General features: G+C 56.4%; 1 protein-coding gene across 20 annotated transcripts in view; it reads left to right on the forward strand.

The window, feature by feature from the left end:
- PHLDB1 (pleckstrin homology like domain family B member 1) overlaps positions 1 to 16,928 on the forward strand; it is a 47,317-nt gene extending 30,389 nt beyond the window's left edge. For 5 of the 20 annotated variants that reach the window (XM_021062931.1, XM_021062925.1, XM_021062932.1 and 2 more), the window contains 13 exons: positions 1,046 to 1,219; positions 1,660 to 1,800; positions 3,178 to 3,318; positions 3,475 to 3,580; positions 4,234 to 4,278; positions 4,923 to 5,217; positions 5,318 to 5,408; positions 6,858 to 7,004; positions 8,618 to 8,734; positions 9,289 to 9,391; positions 14,055 to 14,140; positions 14,279 to 14,311; positions 15,504 to 16,928. In XM_021062931.1, the coding sequence (XP_020918590.1) occupies positions 1,046 to 1,219; positions 1,660 to 1,800; positions 3,178 to 3,318; positions 3,475 to 3,580; positions 4,234 to 4,278; positions 4,923 to 5,217; positions 5,318 to 5,408; positions 6,858 to 7,004; positions 8,618 to 8,734; positions 9,289 to 9,391; positions 14,055 to 14,140; positions 14,279 to 14,311; positions 15,504 to 15,644 (1,620 nt within the window). In that variant the 3' untranslated portion in view covers positions 15,645 to 16,928. The remainder of the gene's footprint in view (positions 1 to 1,045; positions 1,220 to 1,659; positions 1,801 to 3,177; positions 3,319 to 3,474; positions 3,581 to 4,233; positions 4,279 to 4,922; positions 5,218 to 5,317; positions 5,409 to 6,857; positions 7,005 to 8,617; positions 8,735 to 9,288; positions 9,392 to 14,054; positions 14,141 to 14,278; positions 14,312 to 15,503) is intronic. The other 15 variants (XM_021062926.1, XM_021062930.1, XM_021062929.1 and 12 more) reach the window with 15 other exon arrangements.

The following is a 17,157-nucleotide window of genomic DNA, read 5'->3' on the forward strand; positions in this document are numbered from 1 at the left end:
CCTGGGCTTTTAGCTGCTCCCTGCTAAGGTCCCTTTCTCAGGGCCCATCTTGCTCAGGCCCTCGTAGTGCCTCCACTCCCACACCTTCCAGCTCTTGCTCCAGCTGGTGGGATGCGAGAGGTCCCTCAGGAATGGTGTGACTGGTGCCCAGTGATGCATGTGTATGCCTTTTTTGGGATGCCCAGGGTACTGGAGACAGAAGGGTTCTCTGGGATCTGGCTCCTGGTCCTTGGTGGACTCTTGGAAGACCTTCCTCAGGCTTCTTCAGCCCTTAGTCAAGGGCAAACCCAGGAATGGGCCTTCAAGATGCTAAGGCAGCCTCAAAAGTGGAGTTCAGGAGCCTCCAGACAGTCATTTCCGCCTGTCCTTTCCTGCCCCTCCTTCCCCACAGCCATCTGTGGCCACAGTGGGCAGCTGAGCTCCCCCGCCCTGCTCTGGATTCTGTATTGAGTGGAGTGATGGCTCTGTGGCATGGAGTGTGGGTATCAGGTACCTGGTTGAATCCTGTTAACCTGTTCTCTGCCCATCCCTCCCCCTCCTACTGGGCACCCTAGGAGTATGTGAGCCTGGCAGAGGTTCTCCAGCTGTGCTCCCGCTTGGAACCCTTTGCTTCTGCCACCTCCCCCAGCGCGCTCGCCCAGCCCCTGCCTGACAGTGAGGTACCAGCCACTGAGTGAGCCCATCTATGCCCACGGGCCTCCTCGCGGAGGCCCTAGATTGTCCCTCAGGCCTGGGTTGGGGGCAGCCGGGTCTGTCTTCCACAGTGAGGGAGAAGGGCGCTAGCATAGGGGGGTTGGGTGGGATTCCCTCTCTCTCCCCCAGAGCCTTGGGAACTTCCTTCAGCTCCTGATGGCTCAAGGAGGGAGGGCCTGCCCTAGTGCGAGGGCATCCTTCTGAGAGGAGCCTGGCTTTCTCGGGCTCCACCAGCCTCCTCTGCTCCGTGCATCCTGCCTTTACCCTTCCCTTGCCCACGGGCAGGGCCGCCTCTTGGGTTCCTGTCCCATTAACCTCTTGTATTCCCTCCCGCGCCTGGCCCTCCCCCAAGTACGTGACGCTTGAGCAGCTAAAGGCGATGTGGGGTACCTCGCCCGGGCCCACAGCCCCTGCGCCGGGCCTGCCTCCCTGGGCCTCTGCCTCCCAGGACCTGGTTCCCACCACCTGCCTTCCTCCCGTGCTGCCCTCTTCCTCCTCCTTGGCTTCTGTCACGCCTTCGCCCCAGGTTGGTGGTCTTTGTGTTCCTGCCCCCCCCCGCCCCCGCAGCCCACTCCGTCTGTGTGTGCCTTGCTCTGTGTACTGGCATCTCGGCCCTCGCCTGGCCCCGGGGAGTGCTGAGTGCCTGGGGGCTCTGGCTGCCTGGCATCGTGGTTGGCAGAGCACGTGTCTGTGGTCTGGGAGTTATGCCTTGTTTCTCGTTGCCCTTAGCGCATCCACGGCCACTGTTTTCTCACCGTGTTTTCTTCTCTTTACGCTCTCCTTTCTCCCTTCCCTCCCTTTCCCGTCACCTTCCTGCCTGCTTGCCTGATGATGGCCTTTCTCTACCCTTCCTCCAACCATCTCCTGTCTTCCTTCTTCCTCCCTATTCCTTTCCCCTCATTTCTTGACATTTCCTCTCCATCCTTCCCCTCCTGTCCCCTGTCCCCTTCCCCGTGACCCCTCCAGATGGAGAAGCTGCTGCTCCCCGCTGTAGACTTAGAGCAGTGGTACCAGGAGCTGATGGCCGGGCTGGGGACTGGCCCCGCTGCAGCCTCCCCTCGCTCCTCCCCCCCGCCTCTGCCCGCCAAAGCTTCCCGTCAGCTGCAGGTAACCCCTTCTCCACTGCCCACCCCTGCCCAGGCCTGCTCCTCTTTGCTCTGGTACCTCCTGCTGACCCATCAGCCACCCAGTGCTACCTTAGATGGTGGGGGTCAATCCAGCCAGGGCAGCAGGGGCCTCTAGACCCTGAGAGGGGAGTGAGGGTCTCCCCGTGGGTGGCTTGGGGAGCCAGCCTCCTGAGTCCGAGGGTGACATGCTTGACTGTCCCATGGAAGGGGTTCGGGAGCAGTGGTGTCTCGTGCTGAGCTAGACAGGCTTGGCTCTGTCCTTGACAGCCCTCACCCCAGAGCTTCTCACTTGGTCTGGGGGCCTGACACACCCTTGAGTCTGTTGCAGTGGAATGAGTGTGTCCTAGGAGAGGTGCCAGTATTTTGCTCTCCTAGTCTCCCCGGGGGTGACATTTGGAGGCAAGACAGAGTGGGACAAAGACTCTGAAGTGACAGCCCTGAGGACACAGCCAAGCCTCCTCAGAGTTGCCATGGGGGGCAAGGGCCTGCTTGAGCCTGCAGCAAGCTGCTGACCAGGGGGTAGGGAAGGGCATTTGGACGTCTTCTACCCCAAGTTTCACTGCACTGACCAGCTGTAGTGTTGAGACACCCATTCAAAAGCCATTCCTTGAATGAAGACACTGCGCCTCTAAGACTGTGATCTCAGCTGAAAGTCCGTGTTCCCTCCTGAGGAGTCTGTATGGCACTTCTGCTTTGGGCCTGGCTGCTTAGAGATTTCTACACGTTTTGATTTATTTAATCATTACCCCAGGGCTGTGAGGTAGATAATGATAACTCTTGTTTCATAGATCAAACACTGGGGCCCAGAGAAGATAAGTAATCTCCTGAGGTCACACAACTAGGAAGTAGCAGGGGCTATACTGAGAGTCCGGGTTCGTGACTCCAAAGACCACATTCACCAAACATGAGTGCTGGGAGGGAGCGTGGCAATTGTTTAGTCTAGTCCTTCCCACTGCTTTCGCAGATAAGGAAACCAAGGCCCAGAGTGGGGAGGTGCGTGGCCGGAGGTCACACAGCCTGTTAGGTAGCAGAGCTGGGACCAGAGGGCGCCCCGTCCTCCAGTGAGGCTCCTGTACTACTCTGCCCATCCATGTTAACTCTTCACATGGGTTGATTTACGAGGTCCTTTCTAAGATGCAGGGTTGAACCGGGGATTAGTCCAAGGAGAAGCAGCCTGGAAAAGAGGCCTGGCAGCTGCCAATAGCATCTGCCCATTGGGCTGGCCCAGGAGACTCAGTGCTGTTGTCAGAGACAGAGACCTCATGGGCAGTATCGTGGGTCACAGCCAGCCTAGGTGCCATGGGGGTGGCAACCGGTGGGGGAGCTGGAGATACCAGGCAGTATCTCTTCCTTCCAGGTTTATCGCTCCAGGATGGATGGTGAAGCCACAAGCCCCCTGCCCCGGACCCGCAGTGGCCCCCTCCCCTCTTCCTCTGGCTCTTCCTCTTCCTCCTCCCAGCTCAGCGTGGCTACCTTGGGCCGTAGCCCCTCCCCAAAGGTCTGAGGACAGTGGGTGGGCTGTGCATGTGGCAGGGTGGCGGCGGTAGGGGGAAGGAGACTGCCACGCAGGGGAGAGGCCAGAGCCATCCATGAAAGCCTTGGGGCGAGGGGACTTGGATCCGTCTCAACGTTCCATATCCCTGCCCGCCCCCAGCAGAGTGTGCTGCTCTCCCACAATGGCACAAGCAGCCTTCCTCGCAACCTGGCAGCCACACTGCAGGACATTGAGACCAAGCGCCAGCTGGCCCTGCAGCAGAAGGGTGAGTGGCTGCCCCGCCAGCTCACCTGCTCTCCTGGGGGCCCTGGGTATCTGCCATGCACTCTCCACCAGGTCTTATCCGCGCCTGCACCTTTCACAGGTTGTTTTTCCCTGTCTTGGGATCTAGGTGAGAGCAGAAAGCATTGAGATTAGATACTTAAAGAAGAGCTTGCTGGATAGTTATCAAAACCCGAAGGGCAGGAGTTCCCCTTGTGGCTCACTGGTAACAAACCCGACTAGTATCCATGAGCATGAGGGTTCGATCCCGGGCCCTGCTCAGTGGGTTAAGGATCCGGTATTGCCATGAGCTGTGGTATAGGTTGCAGATGCACCTCCAATCCTGCGTTGCTGTGGCTGTGGTATAGGCCAGCACCTGCAGCTCTGATAAAAAAGAGAAGACCAAGGGTGAAGGGGGGGCGGCGGGGGCTGTGCGATCTTTCCTAGAGAGCCTAGCAAATAGATGTTGCTGTCTGGAGGCAGGGGGATGGCCTTGATGACTTCTGCAAATGCTTCCCTAAGTCATTGGCTCTGGAGACCCAGGAGTCCTTGTTGCTCATGTGCATTTTGGTTGTTTTGAAAGCCCATGTCTGTGCCTCTCTCTCCTCTCATCCCCTCTGTGTCTACCCTGCCCTCTGCCTGGGGCCCCCACACCAGTCGAGTCGCTTCCTGCCGAGCCCCTCCCAACCGACGACCCAGCAGGTAGAGCGTTGGTCGCTGAGGGCATTGCTTTGGCCAGGTGGCCCCCGCCCGGGCGTCTGCATGATGTATTCTGCCCGGGCCCCCAATGTCTGCAGCCAGACTCCCAGGCTGAGCTGGGTCGGGGTGTCGGGCTGGCCTCACCCCGGAGCCGAGCTCTCTCCTGCCTTAGCTGTGCTCTACGTCTGTCTCCCCCTCTCCTTTCCTGCTGCTGTTGCTCTTGCTTCTGCATCGCGGCGGGGTCTGCATTGACGTGGTGCTCCCAGCATCTCTTCCTCCTGCCTTCCCCAGCAGCAGGGTGGCTGCATGTGCCCTGCCTACCCATTCAGGCCTTGGTTGTGGGCTGGAGTCACCTGGCTGTTGTGCTGCCAGGGCACCACCTGGGCAGGTTTGGTGCCCTGTGTGGGCTCAGGACACAATGAGAGCGCTGACGCCAGGCTGAGGCCAGTTGTGCAGGCGAAGAAGCATTGCCAGGGCAGCTGGACCTAGAGCTACGGGGGCTTTAGGGAAGCTGGTGGGGGTGGGGGCGAGGGGGCTGCCCTGTTATCTTCTCCCCTGCTCGCCTCCTCCCTCCATCTGTGATGCTGCCAGTGTCCTCCCTGAGTGGGTGGGGTGCCCAGCGTGACTCCCACCTGTCCCTCCTGCAGGGCAGCAGGTGATTGAGGAGCAGCGTCGGCGGCTGGCGGAGCTGAAGCAGAAGGCAGCGGCAGAGGCGCAGTGCCAGTGGGATGCCCTGCACGGGGCGGCCCCCTTCCCCACCGGGCCCTCGGGCTTCCCACCGCTCGCACACCACTCCATCCTGCACCACCTGCCGGCTGCGCGGGAGCGCGGGGAGGAGGGCGAGCATGCCTACGACACGCTGAGCCTGGAGAGCTCGGACAGCATGGAGACCAGCATCTCTACGGGGGGCAACTCGGCCTGCTCCCCTGACAACATGTCCAGGTACCCCAGCCCGGCTGCCGCCTGACGCATGGCGCCGCCTCGGTCCTCCCCACCCCAGGGCCACCGCCTCCACTGGTGCTTCCTCCCCTTCCTTCCCCAGTACCAGCGGCCTGGATGTGGGGAAGATCGAGGAAATGGAGAAGATGCTAAAAGAAGCTCACGCGGAGAAGAGCCGGCTCATGGAGTCAAGGGTGAGGCAGATCTGGGCCACCGGGGAGAAGGTCCCTCGGCCCCGGGCTGCCCTCCGCCTGCCGAGGGCCTCCGCTCCTCCCCAAGCCCCTTCACCCACATTGTCCTCACAGTGGTCCCTTGAGGAGGAAAATGTAGTAAAAGCCTGTCTTCCTCAAGTCGGGGAGAGGGAGGCTTGGCGAGATTACAGGTTCACAGCTCTTAGGAAGAGGAGGCAGCAGAGTGACCATCGTCCAACCATGACCTTCCCGTGTGGGAACGTCCAGTCTTTGTTTGTTGGCTTCTGTGGACGTTTGGCCACCATGGGAATTTTGATCCCTCTCTACCTGAGTGGCAGGTGGTTCCTCTTGGGAATGGTTAGGAACTGGGATTGAAGGATGGAACCGAGAGAGGGCAGCTGTCCAGGCTGGTGCAGAGTGCGGGCTGGGGCTGGGGCTCAGCAGAGGGGCCTGTTTACAGTGGGTGGAGCCTGGCTGAGGAACCCGCACCGGGAGGAGGTTTAATAGACTCTGCAGAAGCTGTTCTCTCTACCATCCAGGCACCCTCCTTGTTTAGAGATCAGAATGGGCCCCGGGGAGCAGGAGACCAACCAGGAAAGAAGGCCCTTTAGTCTCACTCACTTCAAAGGAGGGCAGATTGATAAACCTCTCTTGGCAAATGGAGAAAAAGGAGATTCTGCTAAGTTTTGGGCTGGGAAGAAATGGCAGGAGTTAAAGATATGAGGGTTGTTATGGTGGATTAAGGTAAAAGTTATAAAAGCCCCGGCATTCCCGTCAGGGCTCAGCGGAAACGAATCTGACTAGTATCCATGAGGACACAGGTTCAATCCCTGACCCTGCTTAGTGGATTAAGGATCCCAGCATTGCCATGAGCTGTGGTGTAGGTTGCAGACAAGGCTCAGATTCCGTGTTGCTGTGGCTGTAGTGTACGCTGGCAGCTACAGCTCTGATTTGACCCCTAGCCTGGGAACTTCCATTTGCTGTAGGTGCGGTCCTAAAAAGACAAAAAAAAAAAAAAAAAAAAAAAAGAAGGAAAAAAATTATAAAAGCTCCGCTTGTCTATTGGGTGCCTCCTTCCAGCCAGTGTCAGTGATGGGCGTTTATTTCTATGATCTCATTTAATTTGCGCTATAATCCCAGGAGTAGGCATTCTTGGCCCCATTTTACAGATGAGGCAGCTGAGGCTTAGAGAGTTTAAATCGTTCTGTTAGGGTCTAGAGCTCCTAGTGGTGGCAGAGCCAGGGTTTGGAGCCAGACAGGTGTCACTTTAAGGCATTTACCCTTGTCAGCGAGGTCCTTGGAGAGGATGGGCTTGGAGGATGGTGGCCCCTCATGCCAGGCCGCCCTCGGAAGTGGGTGCCTCCTGCAGCTCTGCCCCAGCCTGAGGAGGGATGGAGGGGGTCGGGGGAGAAGAGGGAGGCTATGGGCACTGAGTCCTGCCTTTGGGGGCAGGAGCGGGAGATGGAGCTGAGGCGGCAGGCTCTGGAGGAGGAGCGGAGGCGGCGGGAGCAGGTGGAACGGAGGCTGCAGAGCGAGAGTGCCCGGAGGCAGCAGCTGGTGGAGAAGGAGGTCAAGATGCGGGAGAAACAGTTTTCACAGGTGAGTGGGTAGTGGAGCTGTGCAGGGGTTGGTTATCCCAGGGCACCCCTGCTGGGCCATCAAGCCTGTTCTGCCCAGAAGGGGTTGCACGAGCAGAGCTCTGCCTAGGATTTGTTTGGCCCCAAGGAAGAGGGACCCACCAGGGCTTGCTCAAGCCAGTGTGTGTATGTGTGTATTGGGAGTGGGTGAGTTGTGAGGACGGGGCTGGACACCTTGTAGACACTGGGGTCAGAGAAGAGGGTCTGGACAGGCCCTCTAGAGGTGGGAGCTGAGTCGAGAATCAGGGGGGCTCCCTTGGCCTCTGTCGAGGGCCTCACCTCTGTCTCATGAGTCTGCCCTGCCCCTCCTTTCTGCTTCCCTGCCCCGAGCCTGGGCTTCGTGGCTGTCCTGGCCCTGTTCCACCAGACCTTTTGGCTGCAGCTCCACCTCCAGCAGCTGGCCTCACTCTGACTTTCAGTTTAGGTCTCCAGAAGAGAATTGTACCAATTTCTCCTAGGGACCAGAATCCATCCTTACACAAAAACTCAGCCTGGGCTTTTTCCTTATACAGGAGACTTGAGCAGAGCAGTTGAAGGTAGAGAGAAATTAGGTTGTGTAGGGAAATCTACCTGTGTCTCTGGTCCCAGATCCTGGGCCCCTGGGAGAGCCCGTGAGACTCACAGGCCACCCTTTCCTATGGGGTCTCCTTAGGCCTCCCCAGGGTGGGCTCCACACAGCAGTGACCGGCAATCACAGCCCCCTGATTTTCTACTGATGCAGCAATGTAAATTCTACGGGGTAGGTTGCTTAGATTGCTTTGGGAATTTAGAAATAAAAGAAATACTCTGAGTTTTACCTCTGTGCTTAGAATCTTTGTCAGATGCCTAGTTCCTCTTTCCTGTCTCTGTCAGTGGTCACTGGGGGACCCTCTCTAGCTCTCTGCCCTGGGGCTCAGGCGTGGCTTCAGGTCCCACCAGCTTTGGGGAGGTGGGTGGAGTCAGCTCATCTTTGGGGCCCCTCTGGGAAGTTGAGCGTTTTCTTTTTTTCTTTAAATAATTTGTGATGTTTTCTTCTCATGTCATGCTAATGTTTTTTCTTAGAAAGGAAGAGTAGGAAAAAATTGCAGTGGACTGACAATTCGAGTTTAGTATCAGAAATCTTGAGATAGACCAGACCGCAGAGATCCTCTAGTTCAGAGTGCTCGTTTATGTAGGAGAAGACAGAGGCCCAGAGAGGTGTCGTGACCCAAACAAGACCCCACGGGAAGTCAGAGCCCAGGCTTCTTATCGGACTTTTTTTCCAAGAGCGTGTTCCTCTCTGGTTGTCTGCTTTGTTCCATTCTGTGCGGGAGGGTGAGGAGGGGCAAGGACAAGACAAGGCCCACATTTTTGGATCTTAGGTGGGGAGACTGAGGCGTAGAACCATTCGCAGTTTACCCAGGCCTCGGTGGAGTCAGCACAGGCCGGCCAGGCCCTTTTACCGAAGCCCCAAGAAACCGGGGTGTCAGCTGCGGGGGCGGGGAGGGGGTGATGGCAGGCTGCGGTGGGGGGGGCTTCGGGACCCAAGCCAAGAGGTCTGGACAAGGGAATGGTGGGGAAGAGAGGAGCCTCTATTGACCCTCCCTCTGCTCCCAGGCACGACCCCTGACCCGCTACCTGCCAATCAGGAAGGAGGACTTTGACCTGAAGACCCACATTGAGTCGTCAGGCCACGGTGTGGATACGTGCCTGCACGTGGTGCTCAGCAGCAAGGTACAGGGGCAGGGGCAGGGGGTGGGGCCCCCCTGGCAGGGGCACCTCCTGAGTCCTTTGAATAGTGGCCTCAGTTCCTGCCCTAACCCCTGAGGTCTCTGTCCCAGGACCAGGTGTGCTGGCCGCAAGAGATGTTGGGGACAGCCCCCCCCATGACTATAGGCACAGGAGATGGCGCTGACATCGCCGCTCAGGGAAGAAAAGTTTAGGGCAGAGTTCCCGTTGTGGCACAGTGGAAATGAATCTGACGAGTATCCAGGAGGCTGCGGGTTCAATCCCTGGCCTCGCTCAGTGGGTTAAGGATCCAGAGTTGCCGTGAGCTATAGGTGTAGGTCACAGACGGCTTGGATCTGGCATTGCCCTGGCTGTGGTGCAGGCTGGCAGCTGTAGTTCCAATTTCACCCCTAGCCTGGGAACTTCCATATGCTGGAGGTGTGGCTCTCAAAAGCAAAAAAAGAAAAAAAGAAAAAGAAAAAAGAAAGAAAAGAAAAGGGAGGGAAGAAAGTTTTGGGGGCTGTGCATTTGGGTCCTTCCTCACTTTCACTTCCTACCAGGTCTGCCGTGGCTACTTGGTCAAGATGGGCGGCAAGATTAAATCATGGAAGAAGCGCTGGTTTGTCTTCGATCGGCTCAAGCGCACCCTCTCCTATTATGTGGGTAAGTTTCCACAGGGAACCTGGGACTCTGTCACCCAGGATGTTGGGTCTTCTGGAAGGAGGCCAGGCTTCCAAGTGGGGGCCAGGGGCTTGGGCTTGATCCCCTCTCTCTGAAAATGTACAGGGTGTACCTGGTTCCCCTCCATTTGTTCGTTCATTCATTCGTTTATTCAGCAGTATTACTGAGCAGCTAATAAGTTCCAGGCACTGTTCTGGGTGCTGGTAATAAGCAAAGTGGCCACAGCTCTCTCCCTTGGAGCCTGTTGTCAGGGAGGCAGATACTGGACAAGAATATTGGAGATGCTGTAGGGGACACCCAGATGCTGTGGGTGCCTGGGGTCCTATGGATTCCCCTTGGGTGAGTTCCTGTGAAGACCCCAAGGCAAGCTGCTGAGCAGTGCCCAGGGACGCTCAGGACAGCCCTGGGGACAGGCCCCCTGGGGAGAGCTCCCTCAGCTCTCTCCACCTGGGCTCCAACTTAGTTCCCATCCCTGGAACTCCCTTTGGACAGTTCTTGCTGGGAGCGTGAGCTGCTATGTGTGTGCAGGTCAGGATAGGCTAGGCTCTGCTGAGGAATCAACCCACCCTAAAATCCCAGTGGCTCAAAACCAAACTTTTCCTTCTTACTCCCGATAGGTGTCCATGTACACTGTGGGTTGGTGGGGCCTGTGTTCCTCGTCAGCTTTCTTTTTGCTTCAGAGCATGTCTTTCTGGAACATTGCTGGTTGTGGTGGCCGAGGATAAAGAGAAGCCTGATTGGTTTTTCAGTGGCGTTAAATGCCACTGCTGGAGTCTGTCCCCAACTCACCAGTGGGACTGTTCAGCCAGTCACCCAGCCCCAGCCAACCACAAATCCAGGAAGAGCGATCTTGCTCAGAGCCTGGAAGGAAAGGGCCAGAGTGTTTGGTGCTGGAGTTGTGCAGGCCTGGAGCACCCTACTTGCCCCTGACCTGGTCTCCAACCAAGTGCCATCCCTTCCAAGAAGCCCTCCCTAACTATCTGGGCCCTTGGTGTGGGGAGGCCAAGGCACATGTGTTCCCATGTTTCCACCTGGGCTGGAAAGAGACTTTGTCAGGATTGAGAGGAACAGGCTGGGGGAGAAGAACTCCATTTTAGGCCTGTTGAGTTGAAGAGCCCCTGGGGTATCTAAGTAAGAGACAGGTCAGGGTGGAGTTCCCATTGTGACTCAGTGGTAGCAACCCAAGTAGTATCCATGAGGATGTGGGTTTGATCCCTGGCCCTGCTTGGTGGGTTAAGGATCCGGCGTTGCTGTGAGCTGTGGTGTAGTTCACAGACGAGGCTTAGATCTGGCATGTGGCTGTGGTGTAGGCCAGCAGCTGCATGTCCCATTTGACCCCTAGCCTGGGAACTTTTGGCTGTGGGTGGGGGCCAAAAAAAAAAAAAAGAGTTAGAGAGAGAGAAAGGTCAGGGTTGGAGGCAGAGTGCAAGCCGAAGCTGTTGGTATAATAATGATGACAATGACGACAGCAGATCATACTGGACCCTTGGATGAACCAGCTGCAGGGCTCTACCCTCTACATGCATTGTCTCGTTTATTTTCATAATAACCTTGTGAGGGAAGCACTATTTTTACACCCATTTTACAGATGAGGAAAATTAGGCTCAGAGATGTTAGGAAACTTGCCCAAGGGGTCTCAGCGGCCAAGCAGCAGGGCTAAGACTGAACTTGGGCAACTCAGGGAGAGACAGAGCTGCACCCTGGGGCAGGCCCTCCCTGGTGGGGAAGGAGGAAAAGGAGGCACCAGCCAAGGACAAGAGGCAGGAAGCCACATGTAGGTGCTGGGCTGGCACTTGGCATATGCGACCTTCCTTAATGTCTATGAAACAAAAGGAGACCTGGTCAGGGGAAGGGGAGGGCGGGGCAGAAACTGAGAAGGAAGCTAACCAAAGGAGTAGATGTGTGCAAGCGGGGGCCGTCACAATCATGCTGGGTGCTGCAGAAAGGCGACGAGTAATGTGGACCCAAAGGCTGTTTGATTCAGGGATTGGAGCTTGATGAGAGAATCGTCTCCACTGCGTACTAGGGTGGGAGCCAGATTGCACAAGGTCGAGGGTAGGTGGGTGGTAAGGAAACAGAGAGGCAGGAATGTGTTACTATTTCCAGGAAAGGAAGAGATGGGAGACAATGGAGGCTTCAGGGATGGCCGGGCCAGGGGCCGGGATGGGGCTGGGTCGCTGTCCCGAGGAGGAAGTGTCCAAGGGAGATGGGCCTGTGGCTGGGTCAGGACCCTGGCTGTGCCTTGCCTGCTCCTCAGCTCGTCCATTCTCCCTGCCCTTGCCTGCACTGTCTTCCCACCTACCCCGTGAAACCCCTCCATCCTGCAGGGTCCAGATCAGAATCCACCTCTGGGAAGCCTTTCCTGGCCCCAGCTCACTGGAAACGATTCCTGCCCTCAGGTATAACTCCTGTGTTACACAGGCTCCATCTGCCATGTGACATCAGCCCTGGGGCATATTGATGTCATGACAGATGCCACATGTGTTGTGCCAGACACGGTGCTGAGCCCTTGGAGTGTGTTTTGTCCCTTCATATTCAGGACCACCTGCGACCTGCAGGTGTTCTCTTGGAATCCTAACCATGCCCAAGTCAGACAGCTGATGAAGGGCTGTGTGCCTGTGCTTTCTTCCCTGCTAGGTTGTGGGTTCCTAAGAGAAGGGTCTCTGAGTTCCTACTGTGGTACAGTGGGTTAAGGATCTGGCATTGTCTCTAGCAGTGCAGGTTTGATCCCTAGCCGGGCGCAGTGAGGTAAGGATCCAGCATTGCCCCAGCTGTGACACAGGTTGCAGTCTTAGCTTAGATTCATTCCATGGTCTGGAAACTTCCATATGCCTCAGGTGTAGACAAAAAAGAAAAGAAAAAAAAAAAAGAGAGAGAGAGAGAGAAAGGTCTCTTACTTTTCTTTGGATCCCAGTGCCTCTGACTCATTTATTCAACATTGACTGAACACTTCCCTTTTGCTAGGCACGCAGTCCGTGTTGGAGGAGCTAGACCTGTGAACAGATAAAAGAGCATTCAGATTCAGCAGAATAAGTTCTGTACAGAGGAACATGTATTGTGAAAGCATAGGAGACACAGCTGTGCACTAGTGGTGACATTTGCAAAGGGTTTTGGAAATGACGTAGGAGTTTGCCAAGGGATTGGGCTGGAGACCATTCCAGTGTTGGCAGAGTGGGCTGTTAAGCGACCGTGAGAAGCTCAGCCTGGCCAGATAGCACGTGGGGCTGGTGCAGGGGAGGGACATGAGGCAAGGCCAGAGGGACGTGTTGGCACCGAACTGCCAGTAGCCTTTGCCAGTAACCTTTGTCAATAACCAGGGAGGCAGCAGCTTCCAGTGAAGGAACCCCAGAGACGCTGTGAGCTGAGGCAGCAGGATTCAATTTGCTTCAGAAAGCTCAGCCCCTGGGCCTGAGGGAAGGCGGGTTTGGGGCAGAGGTGGGGCAGGGCACACCAGGAGGCTGTAGTGATGATCCAGGGTCAGTGATTCAGGCTGAACCAGCCCAGGAGGTGGGTGGGAGAAGGTGCCTGTGTCAGCCTTGGTCATCGGCGTGTGGTGACCGTGTGACCTTTTCTGTGTGACTCAGGCTTGCTGTCCAGGCTGTCTGTTGGGTGCCTGCTCAGTGTCTGCACACGAGGGGGTGGGCCAGGCCCTGTGCTTTTGCTGCCAGTGCTCTGCCCCCACTGGAGCGGGCATCTGCTCTGTCTGCCCACCTCCTTCCTGCCACCCTTCCCTCCTGATGCCTTATGCTCCTATTTTTGAGTGTTGGTGTTGAGCAGATAAATGCATTCACATGCTAAGAACTTCAAACACAGAAAAAGGTTTAAATTGAGAATTATGCCCTGTCTCACTAGAGATAACTTCTTTTGTTAATCTCTTGTGTATCCTTCTAGAGTCTCTTTAGGGAATATAAACAAATGCAAACATATATTCTTAACCTGTTTCTCACACAGAAAGTAGCACACGATACAATCTTTGTTGTTCTGCTAATGTAACTTAGAGTTCTGTCTCAGACATAGGTCTATCTAGATATTTAAATCTGGATGTATTTTATAGATTTACTTCTGAATCTGCATCAGATATTTCTCTGTCATTCTGTTCAAGCACTGTGTGTGTTCTGCCGAGTGGTGCAGTCTAATTTACTTAGCCATCGCCACTTGCTGGATACGTGGGTTGTTTCCAGTCTTTTGTGACTGTAAATACTGCTGGGGTGACTTATCTTGTAAATTTGTTATTTTGTACATTGTAAGATGAATTTTCATCAGTGTAAACATTGGCTCAAAGGGCAAATGCCTTTCTAACTTTGGAGGATATGGCCAAATCGTTCATAAATACCAACTATACTCCCACCTCTCGGGTTTATCATTCTACCTATTTCCCCACAGACTTGCCAAAAGTATGCTGTGTATTTTGGGTATATTCTTGCCATTGCGATAAGTGGGAAGTGGTGTCTGGGTGGAGTTCTGATTCGCAGCCTCTGTCATTCTGAGGGAAGCTGAGCACCAACTCGGTCCTTGGGGCTCCCTGCTGGGCTCTGCTGTGGAGGCCTGGGAATCACCCTGTTTCCTGGATGGGGACGCTCCAGGTCCATGGCGCCTGACCGGAAGTGTGACAGGCCTCCTCAGCCCGGCCCTTATTCCTTTGCAGACAAGCATGAGACGAAGCTGAAGGGGGTCATCTATTTCCAGGCCATCGAGGAAGTGTACTATGACCACCTGCGCAGTGCAGCCAAGGTGAGGGCCAGAGGGGCAGCCCGGGGAAGGGGAAGGGGAAGGGGAAGGGGTGGGCCCAGCCCGCTCTTTTCTGGCCTCAGACCCGTTCCTTGTGCCCTTTGTAAACATTCTCTTCCTCTCTCCCTCTCCCTTTCCCAGAAGAGGTTTTTCAGCTTCACTCTGGTGACTGAGGTACCCCTCCCCACGTACCTGTAACTAGAACTACCGCACATTAACGCCTCCTATGCCCTCTCACCCCTGACCCTTGACTCTCCCCTAAGCCCCTTCCCCCCGGGCCTGAGGGAGGAGCCAGGTGGGTTGCAGAGCAGGAAGCCCCTGTGGGTTCCAGTGGGCTTGCTTGCCTCCCTCTCCTAGGATGGCGGCAGGAGGTCTCTGGCGCAGCGCAGAAGGGATGCAGAAGGGAGTGGGGGGCCTCAGAGATTAGACTTGGTGCAGAGGATTGATCAACAGGAGAGGTTTGAGGCTGCGGCCGGCTGCCTTCATGCAAGTCGGCCTCTCTCCCGCCAAGCCTCAGACGCCCGCTCCAGCCCTCATCTCTGCTCCTCTGGGGCCCTGGAGCCCAGCATCCCAGCTTTCCCCATCTGTTCCTCTTTTGCTGAGAAGAGCCTCTGGCCCTTGCTGGAACAGCTCTTTGAGTAATTCTTTTTTTTTTTGGTCTTTTAGGGCTGCACCTGCAGCGTATGGAAGGGCAGGCTAGGGTTTGAATTGGAGCTACAGCTATAGGCCTAGGCCACAGCCACAGCAATGCGGGATCTGAGCGATGCCTGTGACCTGCAGCACAGCTCACGGCAACACCGGATGCTTTATCCCACTGAATGAGGCCAGGAATTGAACCCTCATCCTCATGAATACAAGTTGGGTTTGTTACCGCTGAGCCACAACAGGAACTCCTGAGTCTGATTCTTTTTTTGTTTGTTTGTTTTTTCATTTTTTGGCCACCCCTGAGGTACACGGAGTTCCCAGGCCAGGGATCCAGGGATCGGATGTGAGCCTCAGTTTCAACTTAAGCCACAGGTGTGGCAACACCAGATCCTTAACCCACTGTGCCTGGCCAGGGATCGAACCTGCATCCCTGCGTTCCCAAGATGCCGCCGATCCCCTTTTGCCACAGTGGGAACTCCAAGTCTGATTCTTTTGATATTCCCTTTTGTGCCTGGGGATGCCAGGGAACATTGCCCCCATCTGGCGGGGTCTGGCCCTGCCAGGGCCCAAGGACTGCCCAGGGGAGCATCTCAGCTTGGGGCCCACTTGATGGTGGGGACTGGGCTCCAGGCCTAGTTAGGACTCGGCTCCAAGCTCCAGGCAGGTGCTCCTGGGCCTCGGGGGTGGGCCGCGGCTTAGACCTTCCTCTCCCCCTCGGCAGAGCCCGAACCCAGCCCTCACCTTCTGTGTGAAGACCCACGACCGGCTGTACTACATGGTGGCCCCATCCGCGGAGGCCATGCGCATCTGGATGGACGTCATCGTCACCGGGGCTGAGGGCTACACTCAGTTCATGAACTGACGGAATGGGCCTCTGGCCCCTTGGGCGGGCCCCAGGACCCTGCCAACTGCCTGCGCTCTGCTCGCCCCTGGAGCCAGAGTGGCACCCTGGGCCTTGGGCCTCACAGGAATGCTGCCAGAGGCCCTGAAGGGCAGAGCATACTGGGGCTTTTGTGCCAGAAGAGACTCTGGAACATTCTGTAAGGAGCTCTTCCTGTGAGTTTCTGAGCTCTGGCCCTCTAAAGAACCAGCCAGGAGATAAAAGTTGGGGAGGGGGCCTTGTTGCCTCCTGGAGCCCAGAACTCGCAATAACCCTTCAGGGTCCTGCCCCGGGCCCAGACAGGCAAGGAGCTGTCACAGGGGGGCCCCTCTGCCCTGACCTGGCACCTGCGCTCCCCAGCCTGTGTTCTCTTTTGTTAAGGACAACTTATAGTACCAGAATCTGCCAAAGATCCCCTCTTGCCTCAGCCCCCTCTGCAGGGGCCTTGGGGGCTGAGAGAGCCACATCCAGAGTGGGGTAACAGCTCAGGCGGTGTTCTTCTCAAACCCTGCTCTAGCCCGTTGTTGACCCATGTTGATTACTTTGCCAAGGGCCAGAGACCACGGGTGTCATCCTTCAGGTCCCAGCCTCTCCCCTTTTTGCAGACCCAGCACCATGGTCACCGTAGTGACTGCTTCATTGCCATGGTTACATACTAATTGCCGTGGCTCTGTGGCTCAGCCTGCTGCTTCAACTGTGGGCCCGGCTGAGGGTACGTGCCATTATCTCTCCAGCCCAGGTCCTTGGGCATCTCCACCTGGGGGGACGGGACTGAACACCTTCTCCCCCCCAAGCCTGTGTCTCCAGGCCCTGATATGTAGCCTGCCGGCCTCCAGTCCAACCCTCTCCCTTCCACTCGTGCCTTGCTTAGAGCCAGAAGGGACGAAGCCGGGAACTAGAGACCAGAGGAGGAGCCACTGGCTGAGAGAGGAAGCTGGAAGGGCTGTCCTCGGGGTTTGTTATGGGGCTGAGCTTCTGATGGGCAGAGGGTTGCTCAGATGCTCCCTGAGGGAAGCCCTGAGCAGGAGAGGAAGCAGCAGAGGGGGCCTTGAGATCTGGTTGCCCTTCCTGTGGCCTCAGAAGAGGGATGAAACGGAGAGCAGAGGACCAGGCCTCCAGCTGTCTGGGCTCAGCCCTTAGCGCCTTAACACTAAGCCCACCTCCCTGTCCCTCTTCCTGGTCCTGGGCCATGGTTGCTGGGTCCAGGCTGGGTGTTTTTCAGTATTTGTAAGCATCTCAGCAGAACAATAAAGCATTTGGACTATGTGTTTGGGAGGCCATGTTATGGGGGGCATGGGGCTGGGGTATGTGGTGTAGGCTGCTAGGTTGTTCCCACAAAGCAGGATTCCCACTTTTTGTGTGTGTCTTTTTTTGCCTTTTCTAGGGCCGCTCCCGTGGCATATGGCAGTTCCCAGGCTAGGGATCTAATCAGAGCTGTAGCCACTGGCCTATGCTAGAGCCACAGCAACGCCAGATCTGAGCCACATCTGCGACC

Source organism: Sus scrofa, chromosome 9, assembly GCF_000003025.6.
Source record: "Sus scrofa isolate TJ Tabasco breed Duroc chromosome 9, Sscrofa11.1, whole genome shotgun sequence".
Lineage (NCBI taxonomy): Eukaryota > Metazoa > Chordata > Mammalia > Artiodactyla > Suidae > Sus > Sus scrofa.